General features: G+C 46.7%; 2 protein-coding genes across 3 annotated transcripts; both read right to left on the bottom strand.

The window, feature by feature from the left end:
- Nucleotides 1–1,080: 1,080 nt before the first annotated feature.
- LOC144134963 (uncharacterized) lies at nt 1,081–2,002 on the bottom strand. The gene is made up of 2 exons (XM_077667751.1): nt 1,985–2,002; nt 1,081–1,825 (listed from the first exon to the last, which is right to left on the bottom strand). The coding sequence occupies exon 2, from the start codon at nt 1,809–1,811 to the stop codon at nt 1,392–1,394; it is 420 nt and encodes a 139-aa protein (XP_077523877.1). The 5' UTR covers nt 1,812–1,825; nt 1,985–2,002; the 3' UTR covers nt 1,081–1,391.
- Nucleotides 2,003–5,097: 3,095 nt separating this feature from the next.
- On the bottom strand, nt 5,098–9,593 carry LOC144134962 (amine sulfotransferase-like). Of its 2 annotated transcripts, none has more exons than XM_077667748.1 (2): nt 9,459–9,593; nt 5,098–6,171 (listed from the first exon to the last, which is right to left on the bottom strand). In XM_077667748.1, the coding sequence occupies exon 2, from the start codon at nt 6,147–6,149 to the stop codon at nt 5,190–5,192; it is 960 nt and encodes a 319-aa protein (XP_077523874.1). In that variant the 5' UTR covers nt 6,150–6,171; nt 9,459–9,593; the 3' UTR covers nt 5,098–5,189. The 2 variants fall into 2 exon arrangements, with proteins under 2 accessions (XP_077523874.1, XP_077523875.1); XM_077667749.1 differs by lacking the exon at nt 9,459–9,593 and adding an exon at nt 8,962–9,215.
- Nucleotides 9,594–16,853: the final 7,260 nt, after the last annotated feature.

The following is a 16,853-nucleotide window of genomic DNA, read 5'->3' as shown; positions in this document are numbered from 1 at the left end:
GCACACACTTAAACGAGTTAAAAAATGTACGTATCTTCCCTGGCCAGTGTCTTGCTGTGAGATTGTGGCGATTCAAAAAAGGCTAAGAAAAGCAACAAAAGTGGTCCATTGGATTTGGTATTGCATTTCCTGGACTTTCCGTAAGAGTGACGCTAATGCCGTATACCCCATAAAAGGCTGCCTTATAACATATTACCAGTATTTTTTCCACAAAACATCCCGACACTGGAATGTCCTTCTATCGCTAGTGGCTATCATCACCAACCTCAGTCACTTTAAAACAGCCATCGAAGATCCGTATTCATGTTAATACCTGTTTATTAGCCCACCCCTGAGGTAATGTCCCTCGTGGGCCTTTGAGGAATAAATAACTAAATAAATAGCCTCTACAGAAGCTACGCTAGCATTCATGACGGCCACATTGATTTCTTTATTCAAAAGTTACCCGTTCTTGAAGGTTTTCTTATGGTTTATGGGAATTTAACGTTCCAAAGCGACTCGGGTTATGAGGAACGCCGAAGTGTAGGGCTCGGGAAATATCTACAACCTGGGGTTCTTTAACGTCCATTGACATCACGCAGCACAGGGGCCCCTAGAATTTCGCCTCCATCAAAATTCGACTGCCGCGACAGGGATTGAACCCGCATCTTTCGGATGAGCAGCCGACCGCCGTAAGCCCTGAGTCACGGCGGCGGTCGAAGCTTTTCTTATGGCTCAAACAAGACGCTAGTTATAAAGCGTAGATATAGGCGGAAATTTTGACGCACCTGCCTTGTTTGATGCAATAAACCATTAAAATGTCAGTTTACTGCCGTGCTTTGTTAAGGGAGTAATGAAACACCCTCCGGATCGCGGCAACCAAAAAGGCCACTTTCATTGCAAATTTTCGCTTCCTGGTCACAGGTTCTTCATGACCCTTAATTAAGGATCAAGTGACACTTTTTGCTCGAAATTCTTGTACCATAAGTAGTGCGTATAGCGGAATACTTGACTCTTGTAAATACTACTGTGCCAATGAAATGTTCAATTTTGCGAGTGTAGGGCGTACGGCAACAGCTCCCAACTGCCCAGATCAACTGACTTTATCGACAAAAGAAAATGATCTTCCATAAAAAACAAAAGGGAGATACGCGGTTATAGTGTATAAGAAGGAAAAAAAAAACGGATTGAGCCATAGTTCATATTCGGTGCAATGGGCTCACGATCGAGGCAAGCATTTTTTCGTTTGAGAGGCGCAGCAATTGACAAAAGATGCTAACATAAATGCATGTCGACGTAAACTCCCGTTAGCCATAGTTTCCAAGAAATACAGCTTTGTAAACGCGCTTCAGTCTCTTGGAATGCGTACTTGACCATCGCATACAAGATGCTTGGAATTTCGGCCACCACAGCTACAGTCCTGAAACCGTGGCGTTAGCGGTTCCGTTCGGTGCGGGTGCACCCATCTCGAAGGGGCCGCGGAACCGAGGCTCGTCGGAGTGATCGCCGTCCAAGAGGTACGCGGCGCCCACGGCAACGGCGAAGAGGACGCCGACCAGGAAGACCGCGCCTAGCATGCGCTGGTGAACCCTGGACCACGGCGTGAAGCGCGACCTGCTGCGTCGCCAGCTAGCCGAGGCGCCGTCCCCCTCCACGCTGTGCCTATCGGCGTCGAGGGCGTCGCCACCGCGCACATCTCGACGAGCGCCGGTGCGGCTGGAATTAAGTTTAGTGGTCGAGTCGAACGCGATCGAGTCGCAGCTGCCGTCGACCGCGTCGAGATCGAGGGACGCAAGGCTGGACGCCATGCCGGGCTCTCCAGACGCGTTCATTACCGCCCTGGAACCTGCGTTGCGAAAGGCGCGAAGAGCGCCGACGTAGGTTAGGATGCTGCGGTTGGCTACCAATAGTTGTTGCGAAGCGTATGTCGAGAAAAAGACGTTCAAGAGACGCTACAGTGTACGCGTGTTCAAGACACAGCACCGCTAGACAGTAAGGGACGTACCGATTAGGCGCTGCTCTCTTCTTCGTCTCTTCTTATGTCGTGACCGCTTTTACGCTGTGTCAGTGTGCTAAGCTAATATCAACTCAACCAGTCTTCTGTGCTGTTGAACTTCTTGTGGCTTGTGCTGGTCACGCATTTCGTGTGAACTTTTCAAGATTTTTATTGTCCAGATATTGAGATGTTTTGGGATAAAATTTGTCCAGAGAACTGGAGACAAGCTAGCAGATGAAACCCTTCAGAGAACGGAAGTACGCGTGCTTCCGCATGGTCTATATGTATTCTCCAGCATCTCATCCTTACTTCGAAAAATTTCTTGGCCCTCCCTCGCCCTCGCATCGTCGGCCCTTTCCCACCCTCACCCTCACAAGCAGTCGTTTTAAAACTCGAGTTATTTTTGGTAGGCGGCAACTTCTGATGATATGAGCGAGTAATAAACAAATAAGACAAAAATTCAAGGCACGATTGGACGAGAGTATATAAATGCTTATATTGTTGTGTGCGTGTGCGTGTGTGTGCGGGTTGTATGAGCTAATACATGAGACAAAGCCGAGACAGTTATTACTTCAGCCCCAAAATATCACTCCGCGTTTACTTCTGGAACGCACTGCATGCGCACATGTGCCCTGCACTTAAAACATTTCATTGTTATCTATATGCACAGCTAAAATGAGTCGGGGCATTGTTGTGTCTGTGTACAAAAACTAATTTACCCCAGAAATGTTTAGAAAAAAAAAAGCAGGAGCGTTTATCACGACAATTTTTGTCAATGTTTATCAGTGTTTGGAACAGCTTACCAGCTTGTTGTGTACTGTCTCTTGACCAGATAAGTGAATATTGTTAGTTTTTTTTTCTGCTTGTTGTGTTAGCTTGTTTTTTGCCTTTTCATGTCATTTCCTGCTGCTCGTGTTCTGTTTGCATTTTGGTATTTTTGCTCATTTTGTGATCTGTTTGTGTAGTCCACTCCTGCTTGGGCCTCACGGCCTGCAGTATGTCATAAATAAAAATAAAATAAAAAAATAAAAATGACGCACATTGAATGAATAGTATTTTCACCCTTTTTAGGCAATATGGGAAGGGTTTAGCGTTTACGTACGATCTTCCATTCATTGCAGTGTTTAGATCCTAACCTGCAGTTCGTCTTTCATTATATCTGCTAGCACTGTGTGCCACAAGCACAGAAAGAGCTTCGTCCTATGATTTAACGCATTCGAATACAGGTAAGATAGCTATAGAAAGCTCGTGAATAGAATCTGCTCTTACAGAGTCATCCCCGCATGTAATGCGCGCCAGCAGCGATAATCAGATAACAGTTTGCTTTCAGCCGGTTTCCCCTGCGCGGTCATCTAAGCTGGGGATGAGAACCTTCTACAGAAGGCAAGAAAAGAAAAAGAAACGAGGCAAAACCAATGAGCACATGCTCAGAAAGAAGGCCCTGGTTGTGCTGTATATACTCAAAGCCGCTCATAGCATGAAAAAAGTGGAGAGCAGTCGTGGCGTCCGCGTAGTTTTTTTTTTACTGCTACGAAAGGTTCCCGGGTTATGGCCGAGGATCTTAAATGAAAGAGATCGACTAAACGGATGCGGAATACAACATGCCGAAACATTCGTGAAATGTGCCACGGGCGTGGTATATCGAATCCCGCTCAAGTGTGGTCACGTGTATGTTGGTCAGATTGGCCAGACAGGCCGTTTGAAAATTTTGCGACTCTAGATTAACCAGGTCCACAGACGCTGCAGCCTGGTTATTCGCCTCCAAACAAACATTTCACTGCGTCCGCTTAATGTGCGAGGACGGCCTAGACAAAGCTTAGCCGCGAGGTGGTATTAAAATGTTACGCAGTCAGCTGTAGTTGTGTTGTGGTGTAAAAATAAATGATGATTAGTCACCAGGCTCAGCTCAGTATACTGTTTGAGTTCTGTAACTTAGCGAGTAAGGCTTCAAAACCGTCGAATAACATGTATGAATCAAGACTGAAAACGGTGCGAAAAACGGGACAAGATAGAGACAAGCAACCCACACAGCGCCGATCTTACAACTTGTAAGATCGGTGCTTGTAAGATCGGTGCTGTGGGTGTTGCTTGTCTCTATCTTGTCCCGTTTTTCGCACCGTTTTCAGTCTTCATTCGTGAACCATCTGGCCCAAAAATCCTCCCTTTTGACCTTTAACATGTATGAAAACATGCACGTACTTATCTTCTGTCAGTGAACAATGATTTATTGATTTATTAGTCAACGTATAGCACAAAGCTTGTATTCACGTTCGGAACTCACCATTCATCACTGGTAAAATGTATGCATGAGTAACGTATTGTACAAAAGTGCTGCAAGCATTGGGAGTCTGACGGAACAAGTAAGCATAGAAAATATTTACAAAAGAAGGCTACACTGAGTGAATGAGCGCAAGGTAACTAAGTTCTCAACATATGCAAAAAAGTGTCCCGTGATCTTGGCGTTCACGTCGAGTATTCAGAGTTTAGAACCTTGAGCTGTAAGTTGAAAAAAAAATATGACCATAGTCGGATACAACTCAAGAACGAAGTGGCAGGTGACCTTCAAGGGAGGCCCCCAGGCCAATGGCGCCCACTGATTTTCATGACTCCGCGGTTAATTCGTTTAAGGTGAGGTTACTCGCCCTTGATCTGTCACTCCCGGTGATTTCAAGCTAGCAGGTCGAAAGGGATTGGTCAAAAGAGGGGGGTGGGGAATAGATCGACGCCATTGGCTAGACTCCTTTGCCGGTCATTCGGCGCTTCGTTCTAGAGTTGTATGATGTATCCGACTATAGTGCTTAGCCCTGCCAGGCAGGATTCAAGGAGAGCTATCTGTCGCCGATTTCTTTTCTCTGATCAACAGGAGAAGAATAGGGGCAAAGCGAGAGACAGCAGCGTGAGCATTTTGTGGCATCAATGCGCGCTCTAGGTCCAGAAATCTTTGTCCTCCCAAATGTGACTGTGCGCGTGACGTCACATATCACGTTACTAAAACATATCATGATACTCCCTGGTCCTGAAATATTCGAGAAGCAGTTCTTGCTTGAAAGGAATAGAAGACAATTGAGGCCACTAGTAAACAAAACACCAAATTTAGAACGTCCAGAATCATGGCAAAAGCATTTCACTCGACATTTAATTTTTATTTTTGAGAAATATCCGTCCCGAAATATATTTTACTGGGGAACAAACGTGAGCAGCTCCTTTGCCTTTTTCACTCGGCGCTTGATGCTGCAATAGCGTCGTCGCGTATATTTCTCCACAGATCCATTACAGGTGACTTCTTTTCCGCATTTTTCACAGCGGCCTCCGTCCTCTGCAGCTGTTCTGGAGTGAAATGTTTTTTCCAGCCGCCCACTCTCGCTTCTCTCACCAAGTTGTATTTAGCGCTGTCCCCGTTATGTCCACTTTTGCATGTTTCTTTAAGGCGGTCCAGCGCAATCTGAAATTCGGGTTGCGTATTTTTATCGAGATGCGCTATCATAGTATCTCTCATGCGCTCAGCTGCGCAGCGAGAAAGTAGCGTCCGGAATGCCTGGTCATCTTCTTCCAGCTCACGTGCGTAATGGTCTCCTAAAAAGTTCGCCAGTTTCAGTATTGTTCCGCGCGTGTCTTCCATCAGGTTCTCATAGGTCACGAAGAGCACGTTGGGCTCGTCCTTGATGGCATATCCGGAAACCACGTGGTCGAAGTAGTTCCCGTTGCCGATGACGTCGTCACTGAGGAAGGCATCGATAAGCTCATCAAACGAGCCGTCCTGAAAGCGGTAGACGCTCAGGTTGGTCACCATGTGGAACAAGGACACGGCCACGTCCCACGGGTTCCTCGCCACGTAGATGTACTTTCCTTCTGTGCTTGCGGCCTCCTTTGGCGGCGGCAGGTGCGTTTGAAAGAGCCGCAGAGGCAGGCGAGACTTCCAGCTGTCAGTCTCAAACACACCTAGATAGCGCATGTCCTTTGTGAAGTCTTCATAAGAGCTCACTGGCTGACCTCTCCTCATAATGAGCTCGACAATGTATAGGACCCAGTGCGTGCCGGATTTGGGAAAAGACGTCACGACCAGGTCCCGTTTTCCCGGGCGAAAGCGCAGGGCTTCTTCTGAGAGTTCCGGGTTCCAATGCGGGTCCCTGGGGACGCCATCTATAAGTTGCGCAAAGGGCTTCCTCTTCGTCATGAGCACTCTTCAGACGGTCCACCTGCGCAGAAAGTGATCGTCACGAGCAAAATGTCAGTGAAGCCGAACGCAAGCAACAGCTTTGCATTGCATTTGTAATTTGCTTTACCTTACTCGACCTTGCGCTGCAGGCAGAAGCCTGTCTCCAGTATGCCCGCGAAAATGATTCGCGAGTTCGTACTAAGTCAGTAGTATTTATTATGCGATAACATAAGTGGCTTCTCGTGATGTTTTGCGTTGACACCTTAATGTAACGCCGTAGCCTGCGCAATATGTAGTGTTGTTTTGGTATATGTGAGTGCCATGATGCTGTCTGTAGCAACTGTGTATGTGTGTATGAGTCATACGATCAGTCTTGACTCGTGACATGGACCGGAAGTGGCGTAAGCGGACCGGAAGTGGTGTAAGCAGACCGTAGGTTCGTCGCGCTCAGGCGCCAAGTGTCGCTATGCTGTGTTCACAATAAACTTCAGCGGTTCTGATGCGGTAAACTAGCCTTCCTGTAGAGTTCGACATTCCCAACATGCTGAAATTCAATCGATGCCGCATTCTTCCAGCTACCAAGGAGTTTATTTCATTTACTACATGACGCACCAATATAGAGCTGAAGTGAATAAACATTTGCACTCAAAACCAAACCTCTAAAGTCGACGTGAGAACAACGACTAACCTTCATTCTGCAGAAATAAAAAGCAATCACGTTCGCAACGTGATTGCAGAGAGACGGTAGAAGCTTATGTGTCAATGATAATATACAAAGTAGCTACATTTCCTTCAATACGAACTGTTCAGGAACTTACTCAATAGGATATGACGTGTTTAATATTTATGAGGAGAGCTCCGCTGTAAACGAATGAGCTGTTCTCGTCAGGGAAATCCCAGCGTATTCTTAAAAAAAGGCAACACTCTCAGTGGGCTTAAACATGACAAACTGTTTCTTTAAACTGCAAAAAAAAAAAGGCAAACGCCAGCCGGTGAGCCGGTGGCTCTCGCTAAGTATTACTTTCAATAACAGACGCCGGCACAGTCGTTCGTTTTTATGCACGTTTAAATATATTTAGAAAAGAGGCCACTGAGCCTATGCGGTCCTATTAACTTTCTTTTCAAGTGGCGTTACCATTGACTGGGTAATTGATAACATGTTAGCCTGCGAGAGCGTACAGTTCTGCATTCAGGCCCACCTTTATTGCTCTTTGAAAATGGCTTGAGTTCTTGAAATGTTGATAGGTTTAGGAGTACTCGACTCCTGAACCGGTCGTATGACGCACACAGCAAGCCGAACACGGCCACTTCCAACAATACTATTCATGTCGTTCGTCTATATATACCCGCCACTGGCCGACCTCCATGTAGCGCCAGATTTCCCGATATTGGCTTACGAAAACTATTACGCAACCGTTTCTCTTACATTGTTACGGGTGGTGTCATGCTATTTCTCGTTGAATGTAATTTGCATATGCTAGTCAAGTTGGAGGCTAGCTTTCGACAGGGATTCGAACCGACAACATGTGCACCTTCAATTGTATGCCTTCTCGGGCTTTCGTATCAAAACTGTGACGTAATCGTTCGCCATCGTTCGTATCGTACAGCGTTCTGGGTGGTGTCATAGGCGTGTGTGGCGTGTGTGGGTGTTGTCATACCCCGTCGCTGGATTTCATTGCAGCCGGTTGGGTGTGTGCTCGTGCAGTGAACAGTGAACCACCGACGTATACAGCTTCAGCGTCTGCACCACCCGAAGTGAAACCTGGTCGTCCGCGCAAATATGCAAACACCTAAGAAGCACGACGGCAGCGTTTGTAATGCATTCGCATTCCCACAGGCGTAAGTCTGTGTGCGTAATTTTTTTCTTTGCTTCAGACTTGACTATCATATGGTCTACTGCTGACGTCGTCAGAGAGAATGGTGACGTCAGTGAGTAATTTCGTGCCATGGACGGTGACGGAGGCCGGCTTTTGCGCTAATGCGGCAAATTATTCTTTCCTGCAAGTCAATGCAAGGAAGGATTTATAATACCCGAAGGCATCACACACCGTAGGCAGTGCCTAACCAAGGGTCGGAAAAACGTAGCCGGAAGTGAAAAGGTAGCCACACCCGCCGCGGTGGCTGAGCCAGGGGAAGCGGGTTCGAACCCGGCCGTGGCGGCTAGTTTTAGTAGAAGCGAAATGCAAAGCATTCATGCACTGTGCGATGTCAGTGAACGTGAATGAACCGTAGGCACTTTTCAAGTGATCGGAAGCCCCCCACTTGGCGTTCCTCGTAGCCCCCCACTGTGAATAACAGCGCTGAGACAAGGGACACACAGTCACAGGCACTATGTACCAACTACCTCAACTCGCCGTCTTACTGAAGATCATATAACAAAGGTAGCAATAGGCACACTTTTAAGTTGTGCATATTGCTACCTTTGTTATATGGTAATTTTATTTTGTTATATATTATACGTCATGTTATATGATCATTTCACTTTGTATATTCTAATCGCGTAAAGCGGCAGGACAGAAGAGGCCGCGAAATATAATACGCTAAATATTCGTGATCCGCTCCCGCTCTAAACGTGCAGAAAAGTGCTTCTTTGCACATTTGCATAAACTAAGGGAAGGCTGTGCTGAAACTAAAAGGCTAATGGTTTTTTAAGAGCGTGGGTTATACGACATTAACGGCGTCTGCACGAAAGGAGAGAAGGGAGAGTTTTGCTGTGCGCCCCGCCTTCCCTCAGTAGCTCAGCCTCTACGAAGAGATGAAATCGCATGCCGCACATGCTGCCCAGCCCCATTTTATCATCCCGGGAAGGACAACAAGGACACAGACTTACGTAAGCTAGGTTCCACTAGCAGTTGTCCGCCCCCGCTGCAGTCGCGACGGCTTGGTTACGGTTGGCAAAGATGGTATACTGGTTTGTGGTGGTTTAACGTCCCAAACCGACTCAGGCTATGAGGGAAAGCGTAGTGGAGGGCTCCGGGAATTTCGACCACCTGGGGTTCTTTAACGTGCACTGACACCGCACAGTACACAGGCCTCTTGGAATTTCGCCTCCATCGAAATTCGACCGCCGCGGCCGGGATCGAACACGCGTCTTTCGGGTCAGCAGCCGAGCGCCATAACAACTGAGCCACAGCGGCGGCCAAATACGGTACGAGGGCCGTTAAGGAAAGGGAATAAATTTGGGAGCAGACCCAGCATCATTCCTGCGAAAGTCTCTTTTGGAACATGCATCTCTTCCCCCCCTGCTTCTTTCTCTTGGGCAATGCATACAAGCCGACCTGGGAAGCCAGCTTCCTTTAGTGTAGGATGACGTCTTTCTCCACTTACCCCGGCTGTGAGGAGGAGGCTATTAACGAGCGGCAAACGGGCAGGCCAGGAATAACAGTGGGACTAGCTGGCGAAGCACAGCACGGTGTGCTTTGCGATGCGGCACGTTTAACTCTTTCAGTTACGCTACCTGGCGTGCTCTCTGTGTTTTTTTGTGCTTTTAACAGGTGTGTACGTTTCTGATTTTCGTATCTCGGTTACAGGTGCGTGCGCAGAGGTAAGCATCGCGCGTCAGAACGTGAAGGCCGCAGACACATTGCTTTCCTTGCTCAGGTCCGCTTTGCCATAATGTCTGTCTGGCTAGAGCATGGCCTCGCAGGATGTTTGTTTGGGCTGCCTGCGTGGCAACGATGTTTTGAACTGCCACACCTGCTGCTTCAAATGTTTACGGGTTTATATTGCGAGAGGGCGCAGATACGACGCGGCGTAGCTGTGCCGGCCGCGGCGGCCGTATTTCAGTGGACGTGAAATGAAAAGGAAACTCTCGTGTGGTGTGCTAAGTCCGCACACGGTGACACCCTAGATTGCCAAAATTTGTCTGCAGCCTTCTCGTACGGAGTCCTTCACAGTCCTGTATGTGTCTTCGAAACGTTAAACCCCACCCATACAGAATGCTTCACCTAAGACTTTACGCACTTTTTTTTTAAAAGTAGGCTTTTTGATTAAGAAGAGCGCTTTTTTAGACAAGCATTGTCAGTGGTGTAGTACATCAGAATATAGCGAAGACTTGCTGACAGTAGGCTGGTTAACTAATATTGAACAGCCAAGTTAGCTAAGCTCCGTAGTTATTGAGGGGCATGTAGCGTAAGTAACTAATATCCATATCAGCTTTTAGAATTTAGAAAACACGGTTACGCTCGGCACTTTGGCGCAACAAATTCTGGCTACATCGAGGCAAATAAAAGACCTTTCGAAACGCTTGCAGGCTAGGAAACCGCACCAGTACACGTAACTCTTCGAAACAGCCAAAATTTGTTGGGTCGCAGCGCCGAGGTTAACCGCGTTTTCTAAATTCTAATAACTGATATGGATATTACTAACGGCAGGCTACGCGCTTCTGAATAATTAAAAAGCCTAACAGTAATAGCTAATAAGTTAATTATTCAATAATAGTCAACCAGCCGGCCAGTTAGCGCGTCTTGGCTGTTTTGTGATGTACTACATCGCAGACAATGCTATGCCGACAAAAGCTCTCTTCTAACTCGAAAAACCTATTTTTTTAAATTGTGTAACATCTTAGGTGAAGCACCGTGCATACATTTATACACACACAGACAACTTGTAGGCATAATGTTCTTGTCCAAAACGCCGATGAATGCCAGCAAGACGCACAAATGTGAGCGACCCTGTTCACAAGCGACGACCTTCTTCACTACGAAGAAAAATGGCACCACTAAATTCTTGAAAACGCAGCCATTTTAGAAAGCTCGTTCACTTTCAAGTGGCGAAATTCGGTCGCTCTGAAAATGGATTGAGCTATGTTAGGCTGAGGCAGGGAGCACGTGATGATCACAGGCACGAAAGATTGCAGTGACCTCGTTAAGGCTGTCTAATGCAGCTATGTAAATTATAGAATGGGAAGTTCGTCTCAAATGAAAAAAAAAAAGATTGTCATAACAGGAAACGAGTTGGTGTTAACATTCACAGCGCAAGACGAACACGGACACGAGGGGAGACACCACAAAGCGCCGACTTCAACAAAAGTTTATTGCTGTGCGAGCGACTATATATGGTGTACAGCGGACATGCGCAGCAACGAAAAGGTACAATCATACATGAGCATCTGGTAGCGGCGCCACATCGCAAGCGAACACATAATTTTCTGCACACGACAAAAAAAAGGAAAAAAAAGAAAAAACAAAAAGCTAAAAAACCTAAAAAGCAGTACGCGCACAAGAACGTCGAAGCCATAATACTCATTCCGGAATTCGCAAGATATGCCGCTCCTTATCACTTAACAGCAATGATGGAGTGCTGACACAGTGATCCCTTTTTTTGCAATCTCTGCAGCCTCAGCAATCTCCCTGGCTGTTTTGCTTATGCACTTGTGAAGGATGGTGGTTCCTCCCAAAGAAGGACCACGTTCCTTGCACTGTTGGCAATCACGGCAGTGTATGCCGAGATGACGAGATGCCCCGATGAAGCTGTTGTTATGTTCCATGAGCCTCTCGTTGAGGCACCTGCCTGTTTGGCCAATGTAGGCTCGTCCGCAGGGCAATGGAATCGAGTACACCACGTTTCTCGCGCACTTCACAAATGGCTGCCTGTGCCTAACAGCGCAGGAGTTGCTGACAGAGACGGCGGAATTCACCTTTTTGCATAGTTTAGAGAGTTTCTCAGGTGCGGAAAAGACCACATGAACTCCTGCTCTTTTTCCTATTTTTTTGAGCTGGTGGGCGATGGTGTGCATGTACGGCAATACCGTCATATTCTTTCTCCAATCTCTGTCAGCTCCGTCCTTGTTACGAACCACTTCCCTGCTCTCTTTGAGCAAGCTCTCTGCAACCGCTAACAAGAGTGTGCTTGGATAGCCAGAGCTGTTCAACCTGGTCACCTGGTTAAGGAACGCAGACTCCAGTCTATGCTCGCACGATTTCTCGAGAGCACTGCAAAAGCATGACTTAACAATCGCACGTTTCACTAGTTTTGAGTGGGCTGAACCAAAAGGAAGAACAGGTTTGTTTCCTCGCGGTTCATAAGCCCAGCACACATGGTTAGCAGAAAAATAAATACCCAAGTCATGAAATCTGATGAATCTGTTCACAGCCAGTTCATGCGTCAAAATTAGTGGTTGAAGGCATTCAGAAAACGAAGACAGAACACTAGACAAGTTTGCCTGATTGGACATATCTTCTTTTCCGCACCTGAGAAACTCTCTAAACTATGCAAAAAGGTGAATTCCGCCGTCTCTGTCAGCAACTCCTGCGCTGTTAGGCACAGGCAGCCATTTGTGAAGTGCGCGAGAAACGTGGTGTACTCGATTCCATTGCCCTGCGGACGAGCCTACATTGGCCAAACAGGCAGGTGCCTCAACGAGAGGCTCATGGAACATAACAACAGCTTCATCGGGGCATCTCGTCATCTCGGCATACACTGCCGTGATTGCCAACAGTGCAAGGAACGTGGTCCTTCTTTGGGAGGAACCACCATCCTTCACAAGTGCATAAGCAAAACAGCCAGGGAGATTGCTGAGGCTGCAGAGATTGCAAAAAAAGGGATCACTGTGTCAGCACTCCATCATTGCTGTTAAGTGATAAGGAGCGGCATATCTTGCGAATTACGGAATGAGTATTATGGCTTCGACGTTCTTGTGCGCGTACTGCTTTTTAGGTTTTTTAGCTTTTTGTTTTTTCTTTTTTTCCTTTTTTTGTCGTGTGCAGAAAATTATGTGTTCGCTTGCGATGTGGCGCCGCTACCAGATGCTCATGAATGATTGTACCTTTTCGTTGCTGCGCATGTCCGCTGTACACCATATATAGTCGCTCGCACAGCAATAAACTTTTGTTGAAGTCGGCGCTTTGTGGTGTCTCCCCTCGTGTCCGTGTTCGTCTTGCGCTGTGAATGTTAGCATGAAGTACCAACTCGCCCAGCAACTGATTTTAAGCGAGTTGGTGTTGTAGTGATCATACTGACCAATACTGAGAGTCCATACCCTGCAATACTGGACAAAAGCATTTTTTAACGGGAAACCATTTATGAGCGCAATTTTTTCGTATGATGTAAGATTTCACTGTAACAATCAACATATATGCGGATCACCCGACGGCAGTCTTGAATTTTTATCTATTGACGTGTTTGCTATCGTCAAAAGCATTCCCTATTGGTTTTATATGGGAGTCTTAAATTTTAATTTTCGGCTTTTCTTTATTCTCTTTCATTTCTTTATCCCCTCACCCCTTCCCCCCGTGTATGGTCGCAAACCGATTATTCTTCCGGATAACCTTCATGCTTTTCCTCCTCCTCCTCCTCCTCCTTCCTTAACGGCTCGATGCGACCGATAGAAACGCTTTAAAAGAAAGATTTTGCTACGTATCAAAAGAGTGCATCATATTACCGTAAAAGTATCACGATTTTTCAGTTTTCAAAATTTTTTTCCCTCGTAGGGTTAGGACGAACAAAAGACTATCGCACGTTATTATTGCTGAGGCAATCTAGGCACGTGATAGCTTGCAGTGTGTCTTCTCCGTTAAAGGTTCCTTTTTTATTATACTACCTCACTTCTGCCTTCACGTCTTGATTCTCGTTTTTTTTTTATTTCCGCTTGCAGGCTCTATCAAGCGTCTATTTTTATCCTGCCAAAACAGGTCCATGCTCGGCAGATAACTCGAAATGCAGCGTAAAAGATACCGTGCGCCATCACACGATTGATGTGTTTTAAAATAAACAAACAAATCTAAGGAAAAAGTCTTCGTTTCGCTTTTCTAATCATTCCAGTTAATGTCCTCTTTAATTAGCATCATTAGCATCGGATCATCTCTTATTGTCAGCAGCCTGCGAGCTCCTTGCCTATGCCGGGAGGCAGTATGAAACTCACTGGCAAGTGCCAGTCGAAATTCGATATCCTATGCACAGCGCGAGGAACATGTTGCTTTAAGTCTTTTCGATTTCATATCTTGTATACTTCAAATGCTGAGATGTAAAAATTGTCCGGTAAAGCAGTTTTTCTTTTTATATCGGCTCTATAACTACGGGTTTTCAGCTTGTGGGTATAGCGAAAAAGTATTCGGCACTAGCGCTAATTTCAGTGTGGGCCATAAAATACAATTCTAAAAACAATTTCGAGGGTGCGATAACGACATTTGTTAGGTGAAGTGGTGTAGATTTTTTTTACATAACTTTTAGCAGCCTTTGTTATTATTTACTTTCGCAGCGCCTACATGACTGTTCTAGACCTGCTGGACCTCTGCTTCTACTTCGATTGCATAAACCTGCCATGATCACAGCTGCAATCCGAATTATCTATGTATTCATAGTACTGCGGTCCATTGGACAATGTTGAACAGATGGCAGATGAGTACTTATGTCGAGAAAAGAAACGGAGACAAGGGTTAGATCGATCACTCAAGCATAACGACTTATTGACACACACACACACACACACACACACACACACACACACACACACACACACACACACACACACACACACACACACACACACACACACACACACACACACACACACACACACACACACACACACACACACACACACACACACACACACACACACACACACACACACACACACACACACACACACGCACGCACACGCACACGCACGCACACGCGCACACACACACACACACACACACACACACACACACACACACACACACACACACACACACACACACACACACACACGTACGTACGTTCCTTTATTTCCTTTCCATATTTTTGTTCATATAGGCGAGCGATGTCTTTCCGGGCTACGAAATACTAGGCAATTATCCTAAAACAGGTTAGTTATCTATTCCATTCAGCGCGTTGTAAGGTGGCCATCGTTACTGGCCGAGCAGAAATACGGGTATATTAAAGCAGTCTCTAAATTAAAAAGAAAATTTGAATATAAACGTGAACACAGTCAAAACTAAAAGATCAAAGTTACAACGCTGGCGTAAAGCGTGGTTTAACAACTTCAAACTGTCACAAACGGATTCATTCCCGAGACGTTCACACACCGCAAAGTTGCGATCGAGTTTCTAGCTGCAAACTCCTTCAAGGAAGACACAAGTGCCTCTTTCATTAGCCACATGCCCTAAATTATACGTAACCACTATCCGTTTCCCGCGGCCTTCGTATAACGGCCGGACGGTTTTCAACGCACCTGCCCAGGAGCGCTTCAAATATGCCGTCAATAACGCGCACGGGGGCCTCGGCGTTAATGCATGCAAATTGACCCTACTGAACCAGCGGAGCCAACGCGCGAAATCCTTTGAAGCGCTGCGCTGGCGAGCGAAAGTCGGCGATTGGTCAGTGTGTTCCGCAGAAAACTGCTTCGTCACAGATTCTTGCGGACTGTGCACCGCGCAGTTAGGCCGCGCGCGCGGGCCAATTTGAAGCATCAGCGCGCGCCTAACGACCGTTGGGCGCGCCCGGCCGTTCACGTTCGCTCGCTCGGTGTAACGGGGGTCTAGGAGTGTAAAGATCAAGCAGTGAGTTCTTTTAAGGAGTGCTGGTTCCTAGTGAGTATAGTTGAAGTACGTGTGTCGTCGTTTACTGGCGTGCCGCTAGGCGTCCCGTCGATCGCCCTGCAGCGCTTGGGAACTCTTGCGAGGACGGACGGAAACTTGCCTTCTTCGGCCGGGGATTCGTTCTAGCATTTTTCGAGTTCCGCTAGTCGAGCCCGATGCGCCGAAATCCGGGATCTCTTTGAAACACCCTGTAGGTCAGACACATTCTCGCCGCTGTCTCACACAGGCCAGGCGTTGGCTAACAGGCAACAGTTATTATTTTTCCCAAAGGAGATCACCTACCAATAGGAACTCTGCCTAATGACTGCAAACAACTCACATAAACGAGGAGGTCGCGCTTCTGTCTCGGAGTAACGCAGTGGGGCTTGCTTTTAGGTGCCTTCAGAGGATTCTCCCGCAAAATGGAAGGTAGCAAGACGTAGGGTATACAGCATGGTCAGTCAGGCTGTTCAAAGCCTCGCGCTTCGCATCACAACAGCCCCTCATTTCATCACGTTTTCGTTTTCTAAGAGAAGATCAGCAATGCGCCTTTTGCTTCGCGAAGAAAAGAAAAAGATACCCACGGGTCTTGTTAGGGTAACGCAATAATTGTGTTCGCCAAGGGCTAGAAGCAATGAGAAACCGCGTGTTTGAGTCCGCTTTCGGCCCCGAAGCCTAGACGTTAGGTCTAATCTCTGTGGTCTAGGCCAGTTTTCTCTAGGCAAGCAGCTTTGCGGCCAGGGGTAGGCCAGATCAGAGAACGTGATTTCCTGCACAGGATAACATTTTCTCAGAGATAGCTTTATTTTAATTCAGATCTTCTCGATCGCTCGTGGTGTAAGAATTAAATTTCTGCGCTGCCTGCGAGTGTTTTCATTCCTAGATTTCCAGGACCTCACTTACGAGGCCAGCTTCTGGTCGCATCTGAGTATTTCGACAGAATTATACGTGCGGCTGTTTTTAAGCTCACTATAGCCTAGTGCTACAGAGGCACAGAGACAGCGTTTCTGTCACCCATGCCTCCTAGCAAAATTTTGTGCATTCGCACGGGTATCTCTAAATCCGTGAACTAATTCTTCTTCCATGTTCTTGACAGTGCTATTGGCTGGGTTTGAAGCGGTAGCAGAGGCCCCTCTTTTAATCTTTGCCATGTAGATAATTTTGCTTTCGGGAAATAAGTGGCTTAACCGGAGTCTTTACTTTCAGCAAAGAGTATTAC

Source organism: Amblyomma americanum, chromosome 5, assembly GCF_052857255.1.
Source record: "Amblyomma americanum isolate KBUSLIRL-KWMA chromosome 5, ASM5285725v1, whole genome shotgun sequence".
NCBI classification, from domain to species: domain Eukaryota; kingdom Metazoa; phylum Arthropoda; class Arachnida; order Ixodida; family Ixodidae; genus Amblyomma; species Amblyomma americanum.
Note: the sequence above shows the minus strand (reverse complement) of the source record. Positions and strands in the feature narration are given on the sequence as shown.

Excerpts from the sequence above, each read along its gene's own strand:
- LOC144134963 (XM_077667751.1), bottom strand. The coding sequence starts at position 1,811 with ATGAACGCGTCTGGAGAGCCCGGCATGGCGTCCAGCCTTGCGTCCCTC.
- LOC144134962 (XM_077667748.1), bottom strand. The coding sequence starts at position 6,149 with ATGACGAAGAGGAAGCCCTTTGCGCAACTTATAGATGGCGTCCCCAGG.